The 25,254-nt window shown below is 42.8% G+C and overlaps 1 protein-coding gene across 3 annotated transcripts in view; it reads left to right on the forward strand.

Annotated features, from left to right (window-relative positions):
* The window catches only part of ctdp1 (CTD (carboxy-terminal domain, RNA polymerase II, polypeptide A) phosphatase, subunit 1), a 232,126-nt gene that overhangs the window by 56,526 nt on the left and 150,346 nt on the right, over window positions 1-25,254 (forward strand). For all 3 annotated transcript variants that reach the window (XM_078398633.1, XM_078398634.1, XM_078398635.1), the window contains exon 9: window positions 21,487-21,628. In XM_078398633.1, coding sequence (XP_078254759.1) covers window positions 21,487-21,628 — 142 coding nt within the window. The remainder of the gene's footprint in view (window positions 1-21,486; window positions 21,629-25,254) is intronic.

Below are 25,254 nucleotides of genomic sequence, written 5' to 3' on the forward strand. Positions count from 1 at the left end.
ATGCATCAGCAAGAGAAAACCTTCCAAACCATTTCACAAGGGGGCAGTGAGAGAGAGGTTGAAGCAAAGCCCAGAGAAAGATATTGAAATGGGTGGCATGGTCACTAGGTCTGTTTTTTTAAAGGGTGTCTGGTGAAAAGGAGAAGATTGCAAAGCTTTAGGCCCAGCCAGTGGAAAGAATTGAGATCAATGGTGAGGGTGTACAAGAGGCAGGGATTTGAGGAATGTAGAATGACAGGAAGATTGCTGTTCTGGATGTCGCTGCAGAACTAGGTGGGGCAAAAGGTTGGAAGGGTTTGAGTGTTGGAATTTCGTAATGTGGTTGGACTCGAAGCTTAACCCAAGAAGGGATCATCGAGAACATGCTCCAAGCTGCGAGTTTGGAAAAAGGCAGGAGAATTTGAAAGAGGTGAAGCTCATGGATGCTGGAGATTGGCAAGCCAGCAAGGCTTTTTAAGATCACACCTGATAGTCTTTTCTTTAAGAACAACAATAGACGAGCTCAGCAAATAGATGGACGATTGAAAATGCTATGTATGTGTGTAAGAGTTTTGTTCGAGTGGGGAAAAATATAGAGGTAAGAAACGTGAAATGGGGGGAGCACAGGATGAGAAACACAAGGAGAGAAACAGCACATCTTTGTCATTGTTTGAGACATTGGGAGAAAAGAAAGTTTGTGAAATGGCAGTTTAGGGGGAATCGTGGGGGAGTTTACACAAGAAAGGTTCAGGATGCACAGGCGGAGCTGGAAGGACAAGCAGAGTGGGCAAGGTGAATTTAAATTAACTTTTGTGGAACACTAAATTTTGGACAGTGGGGAACTGGCGAAAGCAGTGTCAATACTTTTGGGTAGGGACATTACACCAAAGTTTTCATGGCAATTCATTTGAGGCACTGTGTGAAAATAGATCCCTCGTCTTTGATCTGGAAATGCATTATTTTTACAATTAATTATTACTAAATATCTTTTGAGATGCTCCATGTACAAACAGACCTGATGGCCCACTGGACATTCCTATTTGAAATTACAGTGCCACCAGGTCTCGATATCGCCTCCTGGGTCTCCATTGTGGGCAAGTCTCGTGAGAACGCTGCAGTTCCAAAATGTCTTCAGGAACGTGCAGAGTGAGTGGAGGTAAGAGCAGAGAACTGACGGGGGGCCTCTCTAACCCGCCTCCCCTCCCTCTCGCCATGCTCTGGCATCGTCCCTTCATCCTCCTCCTCACTTGGACAATGGGTTCTACTGAGCATTTTAAATTGTAAAGAGAAATCTGTGTGCTTTTTTTTTTTTTTTTTAAAGGACAAGGGTCAAAAATTAAATACCTCGTTGCACTTAATCACATGCCTCAAAACTGTGAATTGATTGTATGTTCCTAAATGAAAGAAACATATTGTGCATTGATGCTTCGTTATCTAAAAATACACAAGTTGGACTACAAGGGTACGGTCTTCTACAAGTTGGAGAGCACAAGCCTGCAAATAGTCAAGAAGACTTGGGAATGTAATGTGGGCAGCGTTCAGTGATTTTAACTATTGCAAGGCACATGTACAGTCATACGGTGGTGAAGTTGTTTGATGTATACAGAGCTTTACACTATTGATGCAAAGACATAGGTTCATATCTCACCAAGGCCTCACCCACTTTAAAGTCAAGCCATTTAAGTAATTCTGCAATCGGTAAAAGTGGAAATGAGATGGCAGAATTCCATCTGAGTGCATCTTTCAGGGAAGTATGTCTGCTGCCTTTATCTGATCGATTTTATGTGTGCTGCCACCAATGTGGATGATCCACTGTCTTCTGCTATGACTTAACAAGCCAAAGGGTAATGAGGATTTGCTTATAAATGTTCGTCCTCACAATTATGTCCACATCCAATGAATAAATAAAATTGGCTGCAAAAAGAATATGATGCAGTACAAACTATCGGCAATGGGGGCTAATGAGAATCAACCACATAAATACTGTTGCATCAAGAGCAGGTCAGAGGCTGAGTAACCTGCAGTGAGTGATTTGTCTCCTGACATCTCAAAGTCTTTCCACCACCTGCCTGGATGAGTTCAACTCCATTAACCCTCAAAACTTGATATTATTCAAGCCAAAGCAGCCCACATGATTGGTATCCCATTCATCATCCTAGGCGTTTAGTCCTTCTATTGCACTCTAGCTGCAGTATCACCTAGCTACCTTCCCAGCACCTCCCAAACCCATGACATCTGTCACCAAGATGAACAATGGCATTGGGCACAGAGAAACAATACCAGCTGCAACTTCCCTTCCAAATCGTGCGTTATTCTGATGTGGAAATATACAGTGGTTCATCATTGTCGCAAGATCCTAATCCTGGAGCACTCTAACCTACAGCACCTTCACCTTGTAGGACTTCACTGATTGCAGAAAGCAGTTCTCCATCTCTAAGGCAGTTAGAGAGGGAAATAAATGCTGGCATTGCCAGTGGTAACCACATCCCTCTACATAAATAGCAAACCATCCTTTCTTTTTATTGAATTGCGTCTTGTGTTCTGTTTCTTACTCACTGGCTTCACTCCCTTATTTTCTTTGATTTTGCACAGATGTGGAAGCAGAACTATGTGTCAGAAGAGTTAGTTAATTGTTCACAAATATGGAAATAAGGAAAAAATTCAGGGTAGAAGCTGGTTTGAAGGCCGAGTGAGTTAGCACAAAGGGTATTTGAAGAACCAGTTAAGGAAAAAATCAACAAATAGGGGAGAAGGGGGTTTGTGATCTAAGGTGAGATGAGGAGGGCTGGGAAGGGTTGGTGTGGATTTAAAGGGCTGCTTCTGTAATTCAGGTATTTGGTTAACATTTTGGAGATGGGGAGATATAGCATGTTGGCTCTTACAGGCAGATATTGAGGTGGATGGGATATAGTCGGTGCATGGGGAACATGTAGGAAGGAACTGCAGATGCTGCTTTACACGGAAGATAGACATAAAATACTGGAGTAGCTCAGCGGAACAGACAGCATCTCTGGAGAGAAGGATTGGATGACGTTTCGGGTTGAGAAGAAGGGTCTTGACCCAAAACATCACCCATTTCTTCTATCCAGGCTTGCTACCTGTTCCGCTGAGTTACTCCAGCATTTTGTGTCCATCTTTGGTGCATGGGGAATCCATATATTGGGACCCAGTCAGCTGAGGGGAATGGATGATTGGATGGAGGCACAGCTGTCCAATGTTTTTATTTGCAGTCTGCCAGGAATCCTGCTGTATTCCTGTTCCCATAGGGTCCAGCTGTGTGACTATCTCCGCAGGAAATAGCTTAACAATGCCTTCTGAAAATTTTACAAGAAACAAATTCATTAAGAAAATGTGAGAATTTCATTCATTCAGGTAACCTGCAGCAGATCTATCCAGTCATTTGGAACAGGCAGTCAGGGTTTGGTTGCAAAACCAATTAAGGGGCAGTATTAGTTTCAAAGTAGCTTGTGAGTCGATGCAGTATAATGTAGATAAATGTGAGGTTATCCACTTTGGCAAGGAGGCAGATTATTATCTCAATGGTGTCAGATTAGGTAAAGGGGAAGTGCAACGAGACATGGGTGTCCTTGTACACCAGTCATTGAAAGTAAGTATGCAGGTACAGCAGGTAGTGAAGGAAGCTAATGGCACGTTGACCTTAACGAGAGGATTTAAGTAAAGGAGTAAAGAGGTCCTTCTGCAGTTGTATAGGGCCCTAGTGAGACCACATCTGGAGTATTGTGTGCAGTTTTGGTCTCCTAATTTGAGGAAGGACATCCTTGCTATTGAGGCAGTGCAGCGTAGGTTCACGAGGTTAATCCCCGGGATGGCGGGACTGTCATATGAGGAAAGATTAAAAAGACTGGGCTTGTATTCACTGGAGTTCAGAAGGATGAGAGGGGATCTTATAGAGATTTATAAAATTATAAAAGGACTGGACAAGCTAGATGCAGGAAAAATGTTCTCAATGTTGGAGGAGTCCAGAACCAGGGGCCACAATCTAAGAATAAAGGGGAGGCAATTTAAAACTGAGGTGAGAAGAAACTTTTTCACCCAGAGAGTTGTTAATTTGTGGAATTCTCTGCCACAGAAGGCGGTGGAGGCCAATTCACTGGATGAATTTAAAAGAGAGTTAGATAAAGCTCTAGGGGCTAGTGGAATCAAGAGATATGGGGAGAAGGCAGGCACAGGTTACTGATTGTGGATGATCAGCCATAATCACAATGAATGGTGGTGCTGGCTCAAAAGGCCAAATGGCCTCCTCCTGCACCTATTTTCTATGTTTCTATGAGTCCATTTTTTAAAATCTATATCTCTAGAATCCTTAGCAGTGCTTTCTTTGTATGTCTCTTTCCCTTTGGTCCAGGGCAGTTTCTCCCTTATGTAATAAAAAGGAATTGCAGATGATAGTACATACCAAAGATAGACAAAAAATGCTGAAGTAACTCAGTGGATCAGGTAGCGTCTCTGGAAAAAATAGATGGGTGATGTTTGGGGTCGGGTCTGAAGAAGAGTCCCAACCCGAAACGTCACCTATCCATTTCCTCCAGAGGTGGTGCCTGACCAGCATTTTGTGTCTATCTTCAGCTTGTCTCTTCATTTTTATTTGTGAGTGTTACTACCTCTCCCTTTGTGCGGTCTGACTCGTAGTGTCATAGAAAAGCATAGCTCTGAAAAGGGTCCACTCAGCCCATCTTGTCCACTTGATGCCTGTCTACGCCAATCCGATTTGCCTGCATAAGGCTGTATCCCTCTAATGCCTTTACTGTTCAAGTACCTGTTCAAATGCCTTTTAAGATGTATCTAGCTCTTTCAATTCCTCTGGCAGTTTATTCCAGATATAAGCACCTTCTGTATGAAAAAATTAACATTTCGATCTCCTTTCAATTATTCACCTCTCACCTTAAACCTATGCCCTCTAGTTCTAGACTCCCCTGATGTGGGAATAAATTCTCCAACTATCTTTTCCTATCTATACCCCTTGTGATTTTATAAACGTCTATCTATTATTTATTACTTTTTTTCCTTCTTACTCCATTGTGAGGTGTTGCACTTTGGTGGTTGAATGTAAGGTGGAAAATATACAATTATTGCAAGACCCTTAACAACATTGATGTACAGAGGGATCTTGGGGTCCAAGTCCATAACTCCCTGAAAATGGCAACACAAGTAGATAGAGTGGAGGTTGAGAGGAGAGATAGAAGTAAATAACATTAGTAGAGGCAGAGATAGGGCAAATAGTCAGAAGCTTTTCCCCAGGATGGAAATATCAAATACTGGAGGGCATAAATTTAAGGTGAGAGGGGCAATATTTAAAAGAAATGTGCAGGACATATATGGTGGTGAAGGCCTGGAACGTGCTGCCAGGGTTGGAGGTGGAGGTGGAGGCTAGAAGAGTTTCCAGACTATTAGTTATTGCTATTATTTTTACCCCTGTACACTTTTATTTACATGATACAACAAAGTATTTTTAATTTTCTAGTGAACGCGCTGAGTTGAAAGGGTATGCACTATTGAGCTCTGAGATTTAGCTTGTCGGAATAAGATTCCAGAACCCAACTTGCATTCTAGCCCAGGCTCCGCCCTAAACCCCAAACCCCCCCCCCCGGGCGAGGGCCTACTCACCTTCCTGACCCATGATTTTTCTGACGTTGACTCTGGCTGCTACTAAACTCCTGGTACTTATTCCCAGCAGTGCTCATCTGCAATTAGGAAGACAAATGCTATATTTATTATTTATTGAAAGAAGATTTTATTATCAGAGTAAAGACGTCTGACAGGAATTGCATGGAGTCCTGGCAAAGCTGCACCTGGAGTGTTGTGTACGGGTATGATCTACATAAGGAAATATGTACTTGTGGTGGAAAAAATGCAGTGAAGGTTTAACAAATTGAAATAGAGTATGAGGGTTTTGATCCATGAAGAGAGAGTTAGGAAACTGGAGTATAAAAACTGCCGGAGGAACTTGGCGGGTCAGACAGCCAGTGTATAGACAGACAGGCATAGCGAGGGGCCATGGGAGTCCCTCTGGCTATACCTTTTTGATTTGTAGAAAACAAGACAAATTAAATGAGAAGAAGACGCAAGGAACTGCAAATGCTGGAATCTTGCATAGAGTACAAAGTGCTAGAGTAACTCAATGGGTCAGGCAGCTTCTCTGGAGACATGGAGAGTGACATTTTGGGTCCTTATCTTCAGACTCTAGAACACATGTAGTGGAGTTTGAATCAAAAGATAAAATTGTTCAGGGTAAGAACATGTTTTGCGAGGTGGATGATTGACTTAGTGGAGGGGAACTGATTAGTTAGAAAATTGAATCTACACTCCCTAGAGCTCAGAAGAATGAGTGGCAATCTCATTGAGGGACTGCAAGTTTCTGTTTCCTATGTTCGCAAACATAGATGAAGCTGGAGGTCTGGGGTAAGGGCCCTGTTATTCCTGAATTAATCACTGCATCCACATCCTTGCAATGAGAGAGGCCTTGTCCCTCTACAATGTTCTGGGAGCTTATGTACTGGTGGAAGACTGTGTCCAGGTCCGTGCTGGATGGAACAGTGTGGTCCAGGGTGCAGAGATGGGAAAACAAGGGATGGTAGAAGTGCATCTGCTTGGAAAACCAAGTCTATCCAAGCAGTGGAGGAAATTTCAACTGCAGCAAGTTCTCCCAACAACAGCAGTTGATTTGTCTGGAAAAAAATGCAGTGAATAGAGTATGGTCGCATACAATTCATGTGCATAAAATAAATCTCAATCACTAACAACAGAGTTACTCCAGCATTTTTTGTCTACCTTCGATTTATACTAGCATCTGCAGTTTTTTTTCCTACACTAACAACAGGACGATTGCCAAGCTTGTTGACAATTAGCTAATCGTCTTAATGCTGCCTGGCTATGGCATTATCTCTGCATGGAGCCTAAATGTGAGTCTCTTTCATTACTAGTCCTCGTCTCACTCTTTCCATCTTTATGGTGGATATCTCCTGCCTGCACAGTCAGTCCTAATGCAGATTCCTGGCCTAAAATGTCAGGAATTACTTTCCTCCACGGTTTCTATTCAACCTGTTGAGGTCTTCCAGCAGAAAGACACAAAAAGCTAGAGTAACTCAGCGGGACAGGCAGCATCTCTGGAGAGAAGGAATGGGTGACTTTTCGGGTTGAGATCCTTCAGCACGTTAATCTCATTGCAGAATCAAAAGGCCACAATGATTTCATCCCTATCGAGATAAAAGCTCTGTAAGAACTTGTATTCATGCACATTACTGAATCCAATAGATAATTTAACAGATACCAGCAGCCGAGTTATGGACACTTCAGATCTGAAGAAGGGTCTCGACCCGAAACATCACCTATTCCTTCTCTCCAGAGATGCTGCCGGTCCCACTGAATTACTCCAGCTTTTTGTGTCTATCTTCAGTTTTAACCAACATCTGCAGTTCCTTCGTACAGAGTTCTTCCAGCAGTTTGTTTTATTTTTTACTCCAAATTCCAGCATCTGCAACCTCTCTTGTTCTCTATATCACTTTGTAATTGCTGGTCCACCTAATGTATGTTCCAAACAACTGGCAGAATTTATGTTTGTGGGAGACCGGAAATCCTTTCGTACATTTTTAATACTTCAATTCCAGCCCACAAACCTTTCTTGATATATAAATTAACATGCATGATGGAAAGCCATTAGCTTTCTGGATTGCAGGCAGGGCTAAAAAGCACATCAGATGCATCCATTTGCAGTTTAAAACAGCACGCTAATCTCATTGCAGAATCAAAAGGCCACAATGATTTCATCCCCATTGAGATAAATGCGTTGTAAAAACGTATTCATGCACTTTACTGCTGAATCCAACAGATAATTTAGCAGATACCAGCAGCCGAGTTATGGACCATTTTATCTCCCTAGCTTAGCTGTAGCTGTATTCTCTAAGCCATTCGGAGAGCAAATATGTTTAGCTGCAAGTTGCTCTAATAACCCGGGATAAATATACAGTATGTAGCAGCAACCAGTGGAACCAGCTCTCTCGTTGGATGACCAGCTCTCTCAGCCATTCCCTGTATATTATTGAATTTTGACACTTATGGAATAGAGTACCTTCAGCACACAGCCATCTGTAATATCGAAGAATTTTTATATTCTGTAATATAGAAGCTTTTCAATTACTCTATGAGAATGTCAGACCACACAAAGGGAGAGGATGACAGACCACACAAAGGGAGAGGTAGTAACACTCACAAGTAAAAATGTAGTAAGAGACACGCTGAAGATAGACAACAGAGTGCTGGAGTAACTCAGCGGGTCAGGCAGCATCTCTGGAGGAAAAGGATGGGTGAGGTTTGTGGTCGGGACCTTTCTTTAGACTCTGTCATCTGTCATATATACTACATATGGGCCAGTGCGTTCTGTTGAAAGCAGATGTGCAAAACAGGCCAGCATTTCCTTCACCCGTGGCTTTGATTGCAACAGCTGATGTGCAGTGAAAAGGTGGAGCAAGGGCAGTGTACTGCAGGGTACTTAAGTCAAGGTACTTTTACTCTTAGATCCAAGCTTCCCAAGGCAAGAATAAGTATTATCTACTCCTCAGGAACAGAAATATCTGGTGTTCAATGTTCTTTCAAAGAAAAATAACTTCATACATTGTTAATTAAGATTGGGCCTTTACTAGGGTTTAAAAGAATGAGAGATAATCTTGTTGAAACATATTGGATTCTAAAGGTGCCTGAAAGGGTGGATGCTGAGGATGTTTCCTCCAATGCTGGAATGGCAGAGCATAGTTACAGAATGAGGGGTCAGCTACGCCTTTCAATAAAAGTGTGGCTGATTCAACTGTAACCTCTACTCCTTGGGAATCTATCACCCCTGCTTTGCTTACCATTTATTTCTGCCTTAAAATTTATTCAAAGCCTCTACTCACACTGGCCTTCGGGAAGACAGCTCCAACATCTCATAACCCTGAAAGATGCAGTGAAAAATTTAAAAGGGCAACATCTTTTACCGTGAAATAGCATCAATAAAAGACACACAGCGCAAGAGTAATTCAGTGGGTCAAGCAACATCTCTAGAGAACACGGATAAGTGACGTTTTGGGTCGGGACCCTCTCACTTATCCATGTTCTCCAGAGATGCTGCCTGATGCCACTGAGTTACTCCAGCACTTTGTATCTTTTTTTTGTAAAACAGCATCTGCGGTTCATTGTTTCTACATTTTAAATAGTAGTCCCTTATTGTAGATAACTTCCACACTATTCAGACCCTCTGATTTAAAAAAAAAAATTCGGACTGAGACAAGAAGAAAGTTGTTTACTCAGAATTGTGAATCTTTAAATTCCCCAACACCAGAGGTGTCAAGGCTAAGTAGTGAAGTGTATTCAGTTGTGGTAACTAGGAGCAAGTTCTCCATGATAAGTACTCTGGGTGGTAATTTTTCTGAATATTCTATTGCATTCATAAATTAATGGCCTCTAACTTTAATCTCGTCCATGCTCTTCCTTCTTGGACAGTCCTTTGGGGTTGAGGATAACGTACCTCCATGCCATTCGTCTGGGTTCTAAGTGGTTGATGAGTCCACTATGGGATTCTTGTTCTCCAAGATTACCGTCTCTTTATCTGCACAGTAAAGCATTCACAATGGAAATTACCTCTTGTCAAAACTCTGCTTTCTCTTTTTAAGAAAAGAGAATATTGTCTCTTGAGCGTTACCTTAATTTGAGCATCATCCTTTATAGCAGCTTTTTTTAATGCAGTGTGTGAACAAATGGAGACCAGAGAGACCGCAGATACCGTAGTATGGCAAAGGGTTGAAAAGCATCTGCAGAGGCAAAGGGAGAGTTGACATTTCATTTTGAGACCCTGCATCAGCACTCAATGGAGAGGGGAGATAACTAGTACAAAGAGATAAGATGAAGGGGTAAGAAAGGGGCAGGCAGATGGTAGGTGGGACCAGTTGAGAAGAGTGCATATCTTTTGTCTCACCTGTTCAGTACTGCCTTCAATCACTGAAGGTCACCTCACCTTCTGTCTCCTTTCTCTGTTCATTTATTTATTTACTTATTTATCTATTTATTCATTTACCTATGTTCTCAAAATCTCTGTAAAGCGTCTTTGAGCATATGAAAAGCGCTATATAAATAAAATGCATTATTATTATTATTATTATTATTACCTTTTCATTTCTAATCTCTAGATTTCTTCAACTGCTGTAAACCGAGAAAGCAAGAGCCATACACTTATTTGAGGCTACTTTCAAAAGAGTTACAAGTTTGAACCAGACTGCCTTTTAATTACCACTTTATTATCAACTATTGAATTGCCATTTATAAAATATTAATATTCCAATGTGTGACATTTGTCAGAGGAAGGATAAGCACTAGAGAAAGAATGGCACTAATTATAATTTTCATTTCACCAGTTATGTTGGTGGAAAATGTTAAAGTTCTAATTAGTGAATCAAAAATATCTTGTGGTTGATGGGTTGAGCTTAGAGCCACCGTGTGGAAACAGGCCCTTCGGCTCACTGTGACCACACCAACCAGCAATCATCCATCCGTACACTAGCTCTAGTATATCCCACTTTCACATCATACGCACTAGGGGCAATTTACAGAAGCCAATTAACCTACAAACCTGCAAGTCTTTGGAAATGTGGGAGGAAACCGGAGCAACTGGGAAACTCCCAAGGAGAATGTACAAACTCCGTACAGACAGCACTCATAGTCAGGATCGAACCCGGGTCTCCGGCATACTGAAGCAGCAGCTTTACCATTGTGGTACTATACCGCCCCTTAAAACAGACCAGACAAATTAGAAATATTTAGTAGGTCAGACATCGGCTATAGATAGTAGAATAGTGTTATATTTCAGACTCGGGACCTCTTACCTGAATTGAGTTGGTTCTGAAGAAGTCTGAAGGACGGTCTCGACCCGAAACGTCACCCATTCCATCTCTCCAGAGATGCTGCCTGACCCGCTGAGTTACTCCAGCATTTGATGTCTACCTTTGAGTTGGTTCTCATCAGTTTGAATGGGTCATATACGACCATACCATAACATGACGTGGGGACGAGAGACTGCAGGTGCTATAGTCCAGAGCAAAACACGAAACACTGGAGAAAGTCAGTGGGTTGAGCAGTGTCTGTGGAGGCAAAAGGATAATTGAGGTTTCGGGTTGAGACCCTGCATCAACACTGAGGATGTAGAGAGGGTAAGATGGAGGGGTATGACTGGGGCAGACAGGTGATATGTGGAACCTGTCAAGGAGGAGGATGATGCATATCTTTGCATTTCTAATCTCTAGATTTCATGCACTGGAGAAAGCAAGAGTCACGCTCTTATTTGAGGCTACCCTTCAAACAAAAGTTACAAGATTAAACAGCCTGCCTCTTAATTAACAATTTTTGAATCGCCAATTATAAAAATATTAATATCCCAATGTGTGACATTTATTAGATAAGAGTAAGCAATAGGGAAATAAAACCTTTAATTATCACTCACTTATCACCCATTACATTGGTAGAAAATGTTAATGTTGCAATTAGTGAATCAAAATAAAATCTTGTCGTTTTTGGGTATCTAAAAGAAAAACAAAGTGCTGGAAACTTTCAGTAGATCAGACATTGGCAGTAGATAGGGGAATGATGTTACATTGCAGATCATGGCCTCTCTGAATCTCGTTGGTTCTAATCTCCAGTTCTAATGGGTAATGCCTTGATGCCACCACATGGGGAAAAATATGAACATAGCACTGGAACAAGCACTGGAACAAGCTCCACCACATAATGTCTGTGTCGATCAGGATCGAGACCCTTCTTCAGCCTCGACCTCAAACGCCACCCATTCCCTCTCTCCAGAGATGCTGCCTGTCCCCGCTAAGTTACTCCAGCGTTTTGTGTGTGCCTAAACTAATTTCCTCTGCCCACACGTCATCCACATTCCTCCATTCCTGGCATGTCCATGTGCTTAGCTCAAAGCCTCTAAAAAACACGATCTGCTTCCAGCACCACCTTAGTAGCATGTTCCAGGCATGTACCAAGCTCAGTTTTTTTTAAACTTGACCAGCACATCTCCATTAAACTTTTCCCCTCTCACTTTAAACTTTTCCCCTCTCACTTCTAGACATTTCCATCCTGGGGAAAAAGGTTCTATCTAGCCTATTTATGCCTCTCATAATTTTATATACTTCTATCAGGCCTCCCCTCAGATACTGACATGTCAGAGAAAGCAATCCAAGTTTGTCTAACCTCCTTATATTAATATTCTCTATTCCAGACAGCATTCTGGTAAACCTGTTCTGCACCCTCTTTGAAACCTCCATATCATTCCTACAATGGGGAGACTGCACGTGGTACTCCATTTGTGGCCTAAGCAAAGTTTTACAACGCTGTAACATGCTTTCCTGACTCTTGTACTCAATGCCCCAACCAACGAAGGCAAGCGTACAATACGTCGCCTTTACTGCTCTATCTACTTGTACGTTTCTGGGAGCAATGAACTCAAACCTCACAATTCCTCTGCACATCAATGCTGTTAAGAGATGAGATGGAGAGAAAATGCTTTTCCTCATAATTTGCAAAATTTAGGAAATATTCTTCACTTTTGCTCATTTCCCTGTGACAGAGGTCCATTCGGTCCATTTGATTCTATACCCACCGAGCAATCCCATGCCCCACTAATTTTCCCTGAAATGTGTTCTCCCCAAACTCACATCAATTCTACCATCCACCTACACGAGTTGCAATTTAGCATAGCCAATTAACCTACCAACCCATGTCTTGTTGGGATATTGGAGGAAACTGGAGCAGCCAGAAGAAACCCAACAGCCCATCGAGATTGAATCCAAGAGTAAGTGAAGACCTTACGTGGGTTTTGGTGAGATCACCCTCAAACAAACAGTGTACAATTTTGGTCACCCTAACAAAGGATATGTGTGAGGGAGTGCAGCCAAACTTCACTCGATTGACTGCTGGGATAAGAATGTTAAACAAGAAGCAAAAAGCAAAATGCTTGAAGATCTCAAGAGGTGAGGCACTAGCTGAAGGAGGGAAATGGACAGCAGATGGTTTTGGGTTGAGACTCTTCACCTGGACTGAAAGAATAGAAAAGAGGTAAAAAGATGTGCGGGAGAGGAGAGCGACACAAGCTGGCAAACAGAGTTGGACCCGGGGAGGAGGGATTGATTGGTACATGAATCCACCTATCTCGTGCAAGCTCTTGCCCCACCCCTACCTCTTTATTCCAGTTGTATCTCCTCTAAATTTTCAGTCAACATGAAGGGCTTGGCCCAAAACATCAACTGCTCATTTCCTTCCACAGAGGCTGCCTGATCCATTGAGCTCCTCCAGCAGTTAAAAAAAAAATATATATTTTGCTTGACTTCCTCCACCAACTTTGTTTTTTGCTCAATAAAGTTTGTGCCCAATTCCAAATTGGAATTCTAACAAAGCACAGTTTGACAGAATATTTTTGTTTTTTTTGTATCTGCTTAATTTCTATGCTGAAGAATTATATTCCTTTTGAAGATTTTCAAGAATGAGAGCAAACTTCATCATCTCCTGAACTGTTCACTGTGAACTGTTAGGCTGCAAAGAGCTTGTTGACAGTAACATGTGGTCTTCAGCACCAATACATTGAGTCATTTATAAGATTTAAAGCTCCCATTGCTCCTTGAAGAAATGAAGGCGACTGGAACGAAAAACGAATTTGTTGCTCTAATTAAAGTTCAAATACGAGAAGGGAAACAGAATGATATGTGGAGGGTGTCAGAGATCTGACATCACCTGACATTAGCAAGTACATCTAAGCTGGTTTGATTCAATTTGCACTAGTTATTTTTCTTTTCATGATACTCTAAAACATTAAAATATACAGAAGACAATTTTGAACTTTAAGAACGCAGGAGAGGAGTCTTTTGTTTTTGATCATAGTGGTAAATGCTTATTTGGAAGAAAGTGCACCATTTTTATTTAATTTCCGGCTCGAGTCCCGGTTCTTTTCTTCTGCACTTAAGTGTTAGATTCAAACTTAGACTTACCTTTGCAGAACTTAGTTGATAGTCATCTTGTGACACACAGGTGTTAAAACAGTCATCACCTCTGCACTTTAAAGGAATTAAGTCAAGTCGAGTCAATTTTATTTGTATAGCACATTTAAAAACAACCCACGTTGACCAAAGTGCTGTACATCAGTTCAGGTACTAAGAAAACGAACAAACAATGGCACACAAACATAACAGCACATACATAAACAGTTCACAGCGCCCCCTCAGGGGGCCTCAAACGCTAGGGAGTAGAAATAGGTTTTGAGTTTGGACTTGAAGGAGTCGACGGAGGGGGCAGTTCTGATGGGGAGAGGGATGCTGTTCCACAGTCTAGGAGCTGCAACCGCCAAACGCAGTCACCCCTGAGCTTAAGCCTAGACCGCGGGATAGTCAGTAGCCCCAAGTCGGCCGACCTGAGGGACCTGGAGATAGAGTGGTGGGTTAGAAGATTTTTGATATAGGGTGGGGCAAGCCCGTTTAGGGCTTTGTATGTGAATAGGAGGAGCTTGAAGTTGATTCTGTACTGTACTGGGAGCCAGTGGAGAGAGGCCCGAATCGGGGTGATGTGGTCCCTTTTATGGGTACCCGTCAGGAGTCTCGCTTTGGACCAATTGCAGGCGGGACAGGGATGTTTGGCTGATCCCAGTGTATAGGGAGTTGCAGTAGTCTAGGTGGGAGGAAATGAATGCGATGATGATTTTTTCAATGTCATCAAATTGGAGGAATGGTTTGATTTTAGCTATGGTACGAAGCTGGAAGAAACTGGCTTTTACCACAGCGTTGACTTGCTTGTCAAACTTTAATGCAGAGTCAAATATCACGCCAAGGTTTTTGACATGCGGTTTGACTAGGGAGGATAGGCTTCCAAGACTGCCTGTTATCGATTTGGGGGGGGGGGGGGGGGGGGGCCGAGGCCGAGGCCGAGGCCGAATAGGATGACCTCAGACTTGTTCTCGTTTAGTTGAAGGAAGTTCTGTGCCATCCAACATTTTATGTCATCAAGGCAGTGCATGAGGCTGATTAAATTTGACCGGTTGTTGGGTTTCAGGGGGAGATAAAGCTGTGTGTCACCCGCATAGCAGTGGAAAGAAATGCCGTGCCTTTGAATGATTTGGCCGAGGGGGAGCATGTACAGAGAGAAGAGAATGGGGCCTAGGATAGAGCCTTGTGGAACCCCGCAGGAGAGGCTAGCTGGGGAAGAGGAATAACTGCCTATGTTGATGGAGAAACTCCTATTTTTGAGGTAGGAAACGAACCAGCTCAGGGCAGTGCCATTAACGCCAACCCCGTACCAGAGACAGTCAATAAGGATGGTGTGGTCCACTGTATCGAACGCTGCGCTGAGGTTGAGAAGGAGCAAGATTGCACAGTCGCTCTGTGCTGTGGTGGGCCCTGAAACCTGACTGGAAACTTTCCAGGGTGGTATTTTGTGTAGGTAAGGCAGTAGTTGATGTACAATTACCTTTTCAAGGACTTTTGACAGGAATGGCAGTTTGGAAATGGGTTTGTAGTTGCTAGGCAAGGTGGGGTCTAGGTTAGGTTTTTTTCAGGAGGGGCTGGACCACCGCATGCTTGAAACAGGTTGGAACAGTGCCAGTGGCCAAAGAACTGTTGATGATAGAGGATGCTGGGACCGGCTATTGCAATGACATCCTTCAGAAGGGCAGTGGGGACAGCGTCAAGGGGGCAGGTTGCAGGTTTCATAGTGGAGACAAGCTTTGCAAGGGAGGATAGAGTGACGGGTTGGAAACAGTGCACTAGATGAACAGACCAGTGAGACAGCTAGGTCACGGGTGGGAGGGGAAATATTCATTCTAATGTTCTCAACTTTGCTAGTGAAAAATTTGGAGAATTCTTCGCACTTAGCAGGGGACCCAACTAAGCTGGTACTGTGGGCAGGACATATGACAGAGGTAATAGTGCTAAATAGGACCTTGGAATTATGAGAGTTTTTGGAAATAAGGTCAGAAAAGTATTGTGCTCTCGCAGACTTTACTGCTTCCTGATATTTGAGAAGATTGTTTCTCAGAATTTCGAAGGAAATTTGACGCTTATCATATTTCCTCCTCCGTTCTGATTTTCTGCACTCCCTTCTTAGGGCTCTGGTGGTGTCATTGAGCCAAGGCTGACCTTTGGGCTTAGGCTTTTTCATTTTAAGAGGAGCAACAGAATCCAGGATGGAAGAGCAAGTGGTATGAAATAAAGAGATGAGATCCTCAGTGCTGAGATGGGGGGGAGAAGCCTCAATAGTGCAGATGTTGGGGGCAGCTAAGTGTGTATCGCATATATAAAATAGGTCTGATTATATAAAGATTTGCAAAAGGAAAAGCTTTTTAGAGGTTGTTGGTTAGGCAACAGAAATGATGAGTCAAAGTGTCGAAGAGAGATCAACTGCTTGAGAAAATGGTGCCAGCACAACAACCTGGCTCTTGATATCCATAAAACCAATGAGCTGATTGTGTACCCCATCTCAGGCGATGTAGGTTGTTGGGAGAATATTGCTTTTTTTTTTCTTTTCACTGTTTTGTGAGTAATCTTAAAGAAATGAATGAACAGCTTGGCTGGTGAATTGGTGCTAGACATGCCTTTATTGGGATTTCAACCCACCATTGGAGATGTAATTTTAATTCATGGATGTTGTAATGGATTGTTAATTTCCAATATAATTTTGTTATTTTTCAATGACATCACCCAATACATGGATCACTAAACTGGTGGCTTGTGAATAATGCCGTTGACTGGTGCAGAATAAACCCGTTACGTTGTGTTGTGATAAACGTGTACTGATGCCTTGTTCTTCTGAGTGAGAAGCAATCCTTCTTTGGTAATGAAAGAACAGGATATTGACAGAACATTAAATTGATGCTGTCTTCCTCAAATACATCAGAAGAGAAGAAATTTTGCAGTGATAACAAGAGAATAATCCAACCTGGTGATCTTACTAACTTTTACATCAATCACGATTCATGCTTGGAAGACACATTTAACATTTTTCTTTGCTTCCTGACTCTTCAGTGTGATTAGTACCCGTTGTTAAAACAGAATATACTGGAAAACACTGCAGGTGAGACAAAGCAAGAAATAGACTGAAACATTTTTTTTAAACTGGAGAAGAATCTGAAATAAAAACAAAATGCTGGCAACAATTGGTATAAGTCTCTTATTACGTGCCATATTCATCAGCGACTTGAATCGAATGTAGGAGAATATAGTTGGTAGATGACACAGAAATTGGCAGTGGTGTTGATAGTGATGAGGCTAGTCCTGGGCTACTGAACACATTTACCAGCTGGTAAATTGAATGGAGCAATGATAGATGGAATTTAATCCTGCCATGTGTGAGATGATGCATTTTGGCAGAACCACTCAGGGTAGGGCATTGACCATGAATGGTGAAGCCCTAAGGAGTTTTGAGAAGCAGGGAGACCTTTGTGTACAAGTCCATAGATCTCTAAAGTTGGCAGCACAGATAGATAAGGAAGTGAACAAGGCATACAGGGTCTTGGCTTTCATTAGCTACGGCATGGAATATAAGGTCAGGGAGGTCATGGTACAGCTTCATAAAATGTTGGTGAGGCCATTGCTGGAATATTGTGTGCAATTCTTGTCACCACTTTATAAAAAAGTACATTATCTTACAGGAAATGATGCAGAAAAGATTTACCAGGCAATTACATGAGATGGAGCGTTTCAGTGATGAGAACAGGGGGGTTTGTTTCCCTTAGATTGGAAGAAACTGAATGGGGATCTGATGGTAGCATACAAAATATGAGGGGTTTAGGGGGATGATGAGAGACCTTTCCCCTAACTGAGACATCTAAAACCTCAAGGCATCAATTTATGGTGAAGAGTAAAAAGGTTTCAGGGGATCTGAAGAAAAAGATTTTCACCCAGCGATGTGTTTGGGTTAAGATGTCACCTATCCATGTTCTCCAGTGAGGTTGCCTGACCTGCTGAGTTACTCCAGCACTTTGTGTCTGTTTTTGTATAAAACCACCATCTGCAGTTCATTGTTTCTACATTTTAAACGGCAGCATTTCAAAAGTCCATATTAGATTTTTGAAGAGATAGGGTTGTGCGATGTGGTTCAAGAGCCTGATAGTTGATGGGAAGAAGATATCTTTAAACCTTGACATCATGGTTCTCAGGCTTCTGTACCTTCCTCCTGATGGTAGCAGCAAAATGAGAGCGTAGCCATGGTGGTGTGGGTCTTTTATGATATTTGCTGTCTTTTTGAGGCAGCATTGCCTATAGATCCCTTTGATGGGGAGGTCAATGCCAGTGATAGACCAAACAATGTCTACCACTTTCTGCAGCCTCCTTCGTTCTTGTGCATTCAAGTTAATGAACCAGGCCATGGAAGTGGTGATGATTTATGAGCCATTAAGGGGGGCATTTTTACTTTGGATGGATTACACCTAGGAAGAGTTGAAGACCATGAGGGCACTATCTTCCAGCCTGATTTCTTCCCTTCTTTAACATCTCTGCTGAAACCTTGATCTACATCAATGTCATGGTAAAACCTGAGTATTTCAATGGACTTTTGACTGGTCTGCCTCCCTCTATCCTGTTGGCGTGAGGTTATCGAAAACTCGGTGGGTTATGTGCTAACTATTGGTGCCCCATTGACTCCTCTGCTTCTTGATCTACACTGGCTCCCCATTGATCTATGCCGCCATGTTTCCCATCTCTCCACAGGCTCATCTTTCTTCATCGGCCCCAGGATCTTCAGCACCATTTCTCCAGTTCTATATTTTTGATTCCCACCCATTTTCATTGCCCTACATTGGCAGACATGTCTTCAGCTGCCAAGACCTGAAGCTCTGGAATTCTCTCCCTAAACCCCTTTATCAATCTCTCTTCCTCTTTATGGCTCCTTATTCCTGACCAGGCATTTGGACATTTGCCTGACCATTTTCAGTGGCTTAGTGGCAGTGTACATTTAATGTTCCTGTGATGCAACTTAGCTATGCTGTGTTCGGAAAGAATTGCCATATAATTGTCAGTTATTTCTCTGATCTGTGTGCTGTGTCTGAATCCCAGTTGTCGCTGCCACTATTGTTGGGGACTTTCCTTTCCTGTTGTTAATTCCCCTTTTGAGGCGAGGACACTGCTGTCCCTCAGTTTGGACACAATTATCTTATTTCTGCCCCTCACTTACAAAAGGGTATTGCACTACTCTCGGTCCAAGGATTGAATTACAATCAGATGTTATGCAGTGATTTTTTCCTTTGAAATTGGGATGATATGGGTCGCTTAATGTTTTGAGATTGCTAGAGGAATATTAGGGTCAACACAGGAAAATCTAGGGCCGGGGTCCAAGAGATGGGCAAAAAGGAGCAAGGATTCGCAGAAGTAAAGTCAAGAGGCAAAGGAAATGTGGACCTTGCTTCTGCAAATGACAGTTGATGTATTAATTTTAAGTTTGATATTGACAGTTTTATTTTAAATCAGAGGTGTTGAACGGTGCATGATAAAACTTGGTAATAAAAACTGCACAACAGTCCCCAGCACATTAAAAGACTCAAAGAGCCAACCAGCTTCCTCCAGTGCTCGTGTTTGGGTGAGGGGACCAAATATCGTACTTCTCAACTTTTTGCTGACACAAAACTAGCTGGGATTGTAGGGAGGGTGACATAAGGATGTTCCATGGGGATATGGACGAGACAGGCGTGTGGGCAAGACCACGCCAATGTAATATAATATGGAAAAAATGTGCTGCACATTGGTGTAAGAAATAGAAGAGCAGAGTATTTTTAAACGAGAGAGTAACAGAGTTATGCTGCAAGGAATCAGGCTCTTCAGCTTAACTTGTCCCTGCTGACCAAGATCTATGCTAGTTCTACTTGCCTGCATTTGGCCCATAACCCTCTAAACATTTCCGATCTGTGTACCTGTCCAGATGTCTTTTAGATGTTGTTATGGTACTTGCCTCAAATCCCTAGGATACTAGGATAGACACAAAATGCTGGAGTAACTCAGCGGGACAGGCAGCATCTCTGGAGAGAAGGAATGGCTGATGTTTCGGGTCGAGACCCTTCGTCAGACTCAGACGTTTCAGGTCTGAAGAAGGGTCTCGACCCGAAACGTCACCCATTCCTTCTCTCCAAAGATGCTGCCTGTCTCGCTGAGTTACTCCAGCATTTGTGTCTATCTTCGGTTTAAACCAGAATCTGCAGTTCCTAACTACAACTAGGATACTAGGTATAGGTTTACCTATAGGATTGGTGTAGAGGGATATGGGCCAAAATATACTGTGATGGGTTTGGAGGGACATGGGACAAACGCAGGCAAGTGGGACTAGAGAAGATGGGACATGTTGGTCAGTGTGGGCAAGTTGGGCCAACGGGCCTGTTTCCGGAAGCTCGTTCCACATACCCACCACCTTCTGTGTGAAAAAGTTGCCCTCAGGTTCCCCTCTCACCTTAAAGCTATGTCCTGTGGTTCTTGATTCCCCTACTCTGGGTAAAAACGATGAGAGGTGGAATAAGATTGATGCTTAAAGGAACCTGGTTGAAAACCAGCCTGTTGCTGTATCAAGCCATAGGGAAAGTAAATTGAATTTTTGTTCCAAGAGAATTCAAGTACAGGAGTAAATAGGGTCTTGATGAGGCCTGCATCTGGGGTTTTGTGAACTGTTTGCATCATCACTTCTCAGTTTAACCTTTCTAGTTCAGGTGTTATTTTGGAAAATCTACGCAGCACTCCATCCAGGAACAATATCTTTGTCCAAAGATGCAGTGTCTAGAGCTACAATTCACAATAAACCAGGACATTGTAAAGATGGAGCACTACCTGAACACCCTTTGCAGTCTTCCTTTGTCCCGCCCCCCTGACATCAGTCTGAAGAAGGGTCTCGACCCGAAACGTCGCCCATTCCTTCTCTCCCGAGATGCTGCCTGACCTGCTGAGTTACTCCAGCATTTTGTGAATAAATACCTTCGATTTGTACCAGCATCTGCAGTTATTTTCTTTTACTACCCTTTGCAGTCCATTGATTTTCACTGACATATGGGCACATCCAGATAGACAAATGTTGAAAGAAAGTTTAAGAAGAGTTGGATGAACTTTTTTAAATGTAAAATTCCAAAAGAAGCATCATACTAAAATCAGAAGGCTTGAAGAAAAGAGGAAAAAAAAGTCACTTTGAATAACTTTAAGTTTAGCCCTATTGATATAAAATGGCCCATTTCTTGGTAGCTTGAGGAAGCTATTACAACTTTTCTATCTGTAGCTTTGGTGAGGTCTGAACCATCTTATATTTCTTTGGTATGGCTTGTAGAAGTTATCATATGATGGTGTCTGGGTTAATTAACCCGTGCCTTGCATTAGCAGTGAGCTGGTGGATGTCTGTTACACCCCTGGCACCATAACAAAAAGGACACTTCAAATTTACAAGGTTACCGCTATTAATGCACCATTTGTATTGACTACTTATGTTTAAGAACATTTTGGCACTAAAAAGACATTCTTCTCCTCACAGGAACTGAGAAGGTTCGACAAGCGTTAGCTTCGAAGCATCTTCATGTGGTAAACCCGGACTGGTTATGGTGCTCTCTAGAACGTTGGGAAAGAGTTGAGGAAAAGTTATTCCCACTGAAAGAAGAATATGTCAAAACTCAAAGGTAACCAACAACAAGCATTTTATAAGCACTTTTAATGTAGGAAAAAAACGTGAGAATGCTTTACATGCCTCCAAGAGTTCAAGGAGGATGCTGAGCATGGGAGGTATTGGAAAGGGCTGATGGTGAGTCTGGTTTCAGGGAGGGCAATTATGTTTTTGTAGGATCTTTAGGGATGGAGGTCCAGCTTGGACTCCAGTTGGATCAAGGTTTTGTGGTTGCTGGTGGTCATAGAAACATAGAAACTTGGTCGAGTGAAGGAAGTGAGATAGGACAAGGGATCATCATTGGAAAAAGGCAAGCTTCTCCCAGAAATTGCAAACTGCATGGGCTACAGAACAAGAGAGAGAAAAACACAGTGAAACACTTTGCATGCAAGTTTTGAACTGGGGCAGACAAAGAACCAAGATGTGAATGGTAGGATGGATGGCCTGGATTGTGTGTGCTAGTCAAGGGAATGATGGATTAGTAAATATTATTGATTGATTTGAAAGAAAGATACAGCACGGAAACAGATCCTTCAGCCCACCGAGTCCACGCTCACTACCAATCACCTGTTTACACTAGTTCTATGTTATCCCACTTTAGCACCTGCTCCTGACACACTTGGGGTAATTTATAGAGACCAATTAACCTACAAATTTGCACTTCTTTGGGATGTGGGAGGAAAGTGGAGCAGCCAGAGGAAACCTATGCAGTCACAGGGAGAATGAGCAAATTCCACACAGGCAGCACCCAACGTCAAGGTCGTACCCAGGTCTCAGATATTGTATTGCTCTTTATCTGGAGAAGATTAAAGCAGATGTGATATTATAACACGAGCGTGGCTGATTTAGGAGCAAGGAATGGTTTTTTTTATGAGTCTGGGACACAGGATGCATGGTTTGAATAAGGTGTTGATATTAAAGATAATCTAGGTAAGTGATGACGGGAGGGTATGAGTGAAGATGACACCTGTCCTCCCAATTTATATCTGGGTAAAATTGCAGCTGGACCAAGGCTGTTCATTGGACAGAGTGTCTGATATTGCAGGCCTTGGAGCAATCGAGAAAGATGACGATGCCATCATCGCTCAGGAACCGATGGAAGCTGCTAGCATAGGTGATGAGCTATTTGAATGGGCTTTTCATTTAAAGTATGGCGTCTAATAATACTTAGTAATTCAAAGGCTTCATACAGATTGGCTGGTGGTAAGAAAGCATTTATATCTATTAGAGATTAAAAATTGATAACTTTTGCTGTATATCACTGCCTCAATTATGCTTCCTCAGATATGTTATTACTGTAGCCTTTTAAGTCATTTGGCAAGTTCTCGAGCTCCAAATAGCATCTTCTGATATTAATGAGCTCTTTTTTTTGACATGGTGTCAGATATTTCTAAAAGAGAGTACAGAAACATTGGAGGTATTATTCAAACCAAGCTCACAGCTTAGCTTTAATCATCTCAGTGAGGTGTGAATAAAATTTGAATTTAGATACATTGAACATAAAACAGTACAGCACAGGAACAAGCCCTTCAGCCCACTGTGCCTGTGCCGAACAAGACACCAAGTTAAACTAATCCCAATTGCCTGCACATGATCCAATTCCCTAGTTGTTGTTTTAGAGATACAGCATGAAAACAGACCTTTCGGACCAATGAGCGGGAGCTCAATGCTCTTTAGACAGTGGAATTGATTGTACACTTTAGGAAAGCTCCCCTTCCCCTCCCCCCACTCGCCATTAACAACACTGCAGTTACATCTGTGGAGTCATTTAAGTTCCTTGGAACCATCATCTCCAGGGACCTTAAATGGGAGGCCACCAGCGACTCCACAGTCAAAAAGGCTCGGCAGAGGATGTACTTCCTGCAGCTGCTGAAAAAACACAATCTGCCACAGGCAATGATGGTCCAGTTTCATACTGCCATCATAGGGTCTGTCCTCACCTTCTCCATCATGGTCTGGTTTGGCTCAGCCACCAAGCATGACATCCGGAGGCTGCAGCGCATCATTCGATCAGCCGAGAAGGTTGTTGGCTGCAACCTTCCCCCCCCCCCATTGACGAACTGTACACTGCAAGGGCCAGGAAGCGAGCGGGTAAGATCATCTCTGACCCCTCTCACCCTGGCCACAAACTCTTTGAAGCACTTCCCTCTGTAAGGCGACTCCGGACTGTCAAAGCCGCCACAGCCAGACATAAAAACAGCTTTTTTCCACGAGCAGTAGCTCTACTCAATAACCAAAAGTCTGTAGCCTCCTTTTGCTCTGGTATTTTATTTAATTCTTCGCATGTTTAAGTTATAATGTTTTGTTCTTAATTGTTTACTGTATGTCGTGTTGTTACTTTCCGTGCAAAGCACCAAAGCAAATTCCTTGTATGTATACATACTTGGTTAATAAAATTTATTCAATTCAATGCAATTCAATTCATTTCATGCACTAGTTTTATCCAACACACTAGGAACAATTTACAGAAGCCAATCAACTGACAAACCTGCATGTCTTTGGAATGTGGGAGGAAATCAAGCAATCACAGGGAGAATGTGCAAACTACATACAGACAGCACCCAAAGTCAGGATCGAACCTGGACTTCTGGCATTGTAAGGCAGCAACTCTACTGCTGTGCCACTGTTGTCTACATTACCAAATATTTATGTGCCTATCTAAACCTTCTTAATCACCGCTGTTGTGTCTCTTTCCACCGCCACCAAGTGCCTACCACTGTAAAGAAAAACCTGCCTTCTCACCTTAAAACTATGTCCTCCTGTTTTGTCACTTCCACCCTGAGAAGAAGATTCTGGTATCCTACTTATTCCTCTCATGTGAGGGGGAGTTTTGATAGGAAAGTGGTGGACAAAGGCCAGTGATGAATAAACAATGTGTGAGACAAAAGGATTGAAGAGCTGCGAATTGTGAAGCCAGAGGAATGAATGTGGGTGGAAGGTGAGGGTGAGGGGAGAAATAGGTGCGAGTCCGCGTGGGGCACAGGGGACAATGGGAGGGGGGCGGAAAGTGGGGTGTGGGAGAGATTGGGGAGGGGAGTGAGAGATGTTAGGGTTATGTAAAATTGGAGAATTCGATGTTCATTCTGTTGGGTTGGAAGCTACCTTAGCGGAATATCAGGTGCTGTTCCTCCATTTTGCATGTGGCCTCATTCTGGCAATGGAGGAGGCTCAAGACTGAAAGGTCAATATGGGAATGGAAAGGGGAATTAAATTAGTTAGCAGCCGGGAGATCCAGTAAGCCTTGGTTGACTGAGCACACGTGTCTTTGGCAAAACGGTCGCTGTGTTTGCGCTTGGTCCCGCCGATGTACAGGAAGCCTCATCAGTAATACCGGATGCCGTAGATGAGGTTAGAGAAGTTACGGGTGAACCTCAGTCTCACCTGAAAGGAGAGCTGAGGCCCCTGGATGCAGGCGAAGGAGGAGATATAGGGACAGGTGTTACATCCCCTGTGGTTGCTGGGGAAAGTACCTGGGGAGGGAGTGGTTTGGGTGGAGGGGATAAATGAACCAAGAAGTTGTGGAGGGAACGGTCTCGATGTTGGTGGAAAGGGGTGGAGATAGGAAGATGTGATTGGTAGAGGGATCACCTCCCCACTCCCTTTGGGTCCCACCTCCTCTTGCCCAATTTCTCCCCTCTCCCT

The sequence above is a fragment of the Rhinoraja longicauda genome, chromosome 4 (assembly GCF_053455715.1).
Source record: "Rhinoraja longicauda isolate Sanriku21f chromosome 4, sRhiLon1.1, whole genome shotgun sequence".
Classification (NCBI taxonomy): Eukaryota; Metazoa; Chordata; class Chondrichthyes; order Rajiformes; family Arhynchobatidae; genus Rhinoraja; species Rhinoraja longicauda.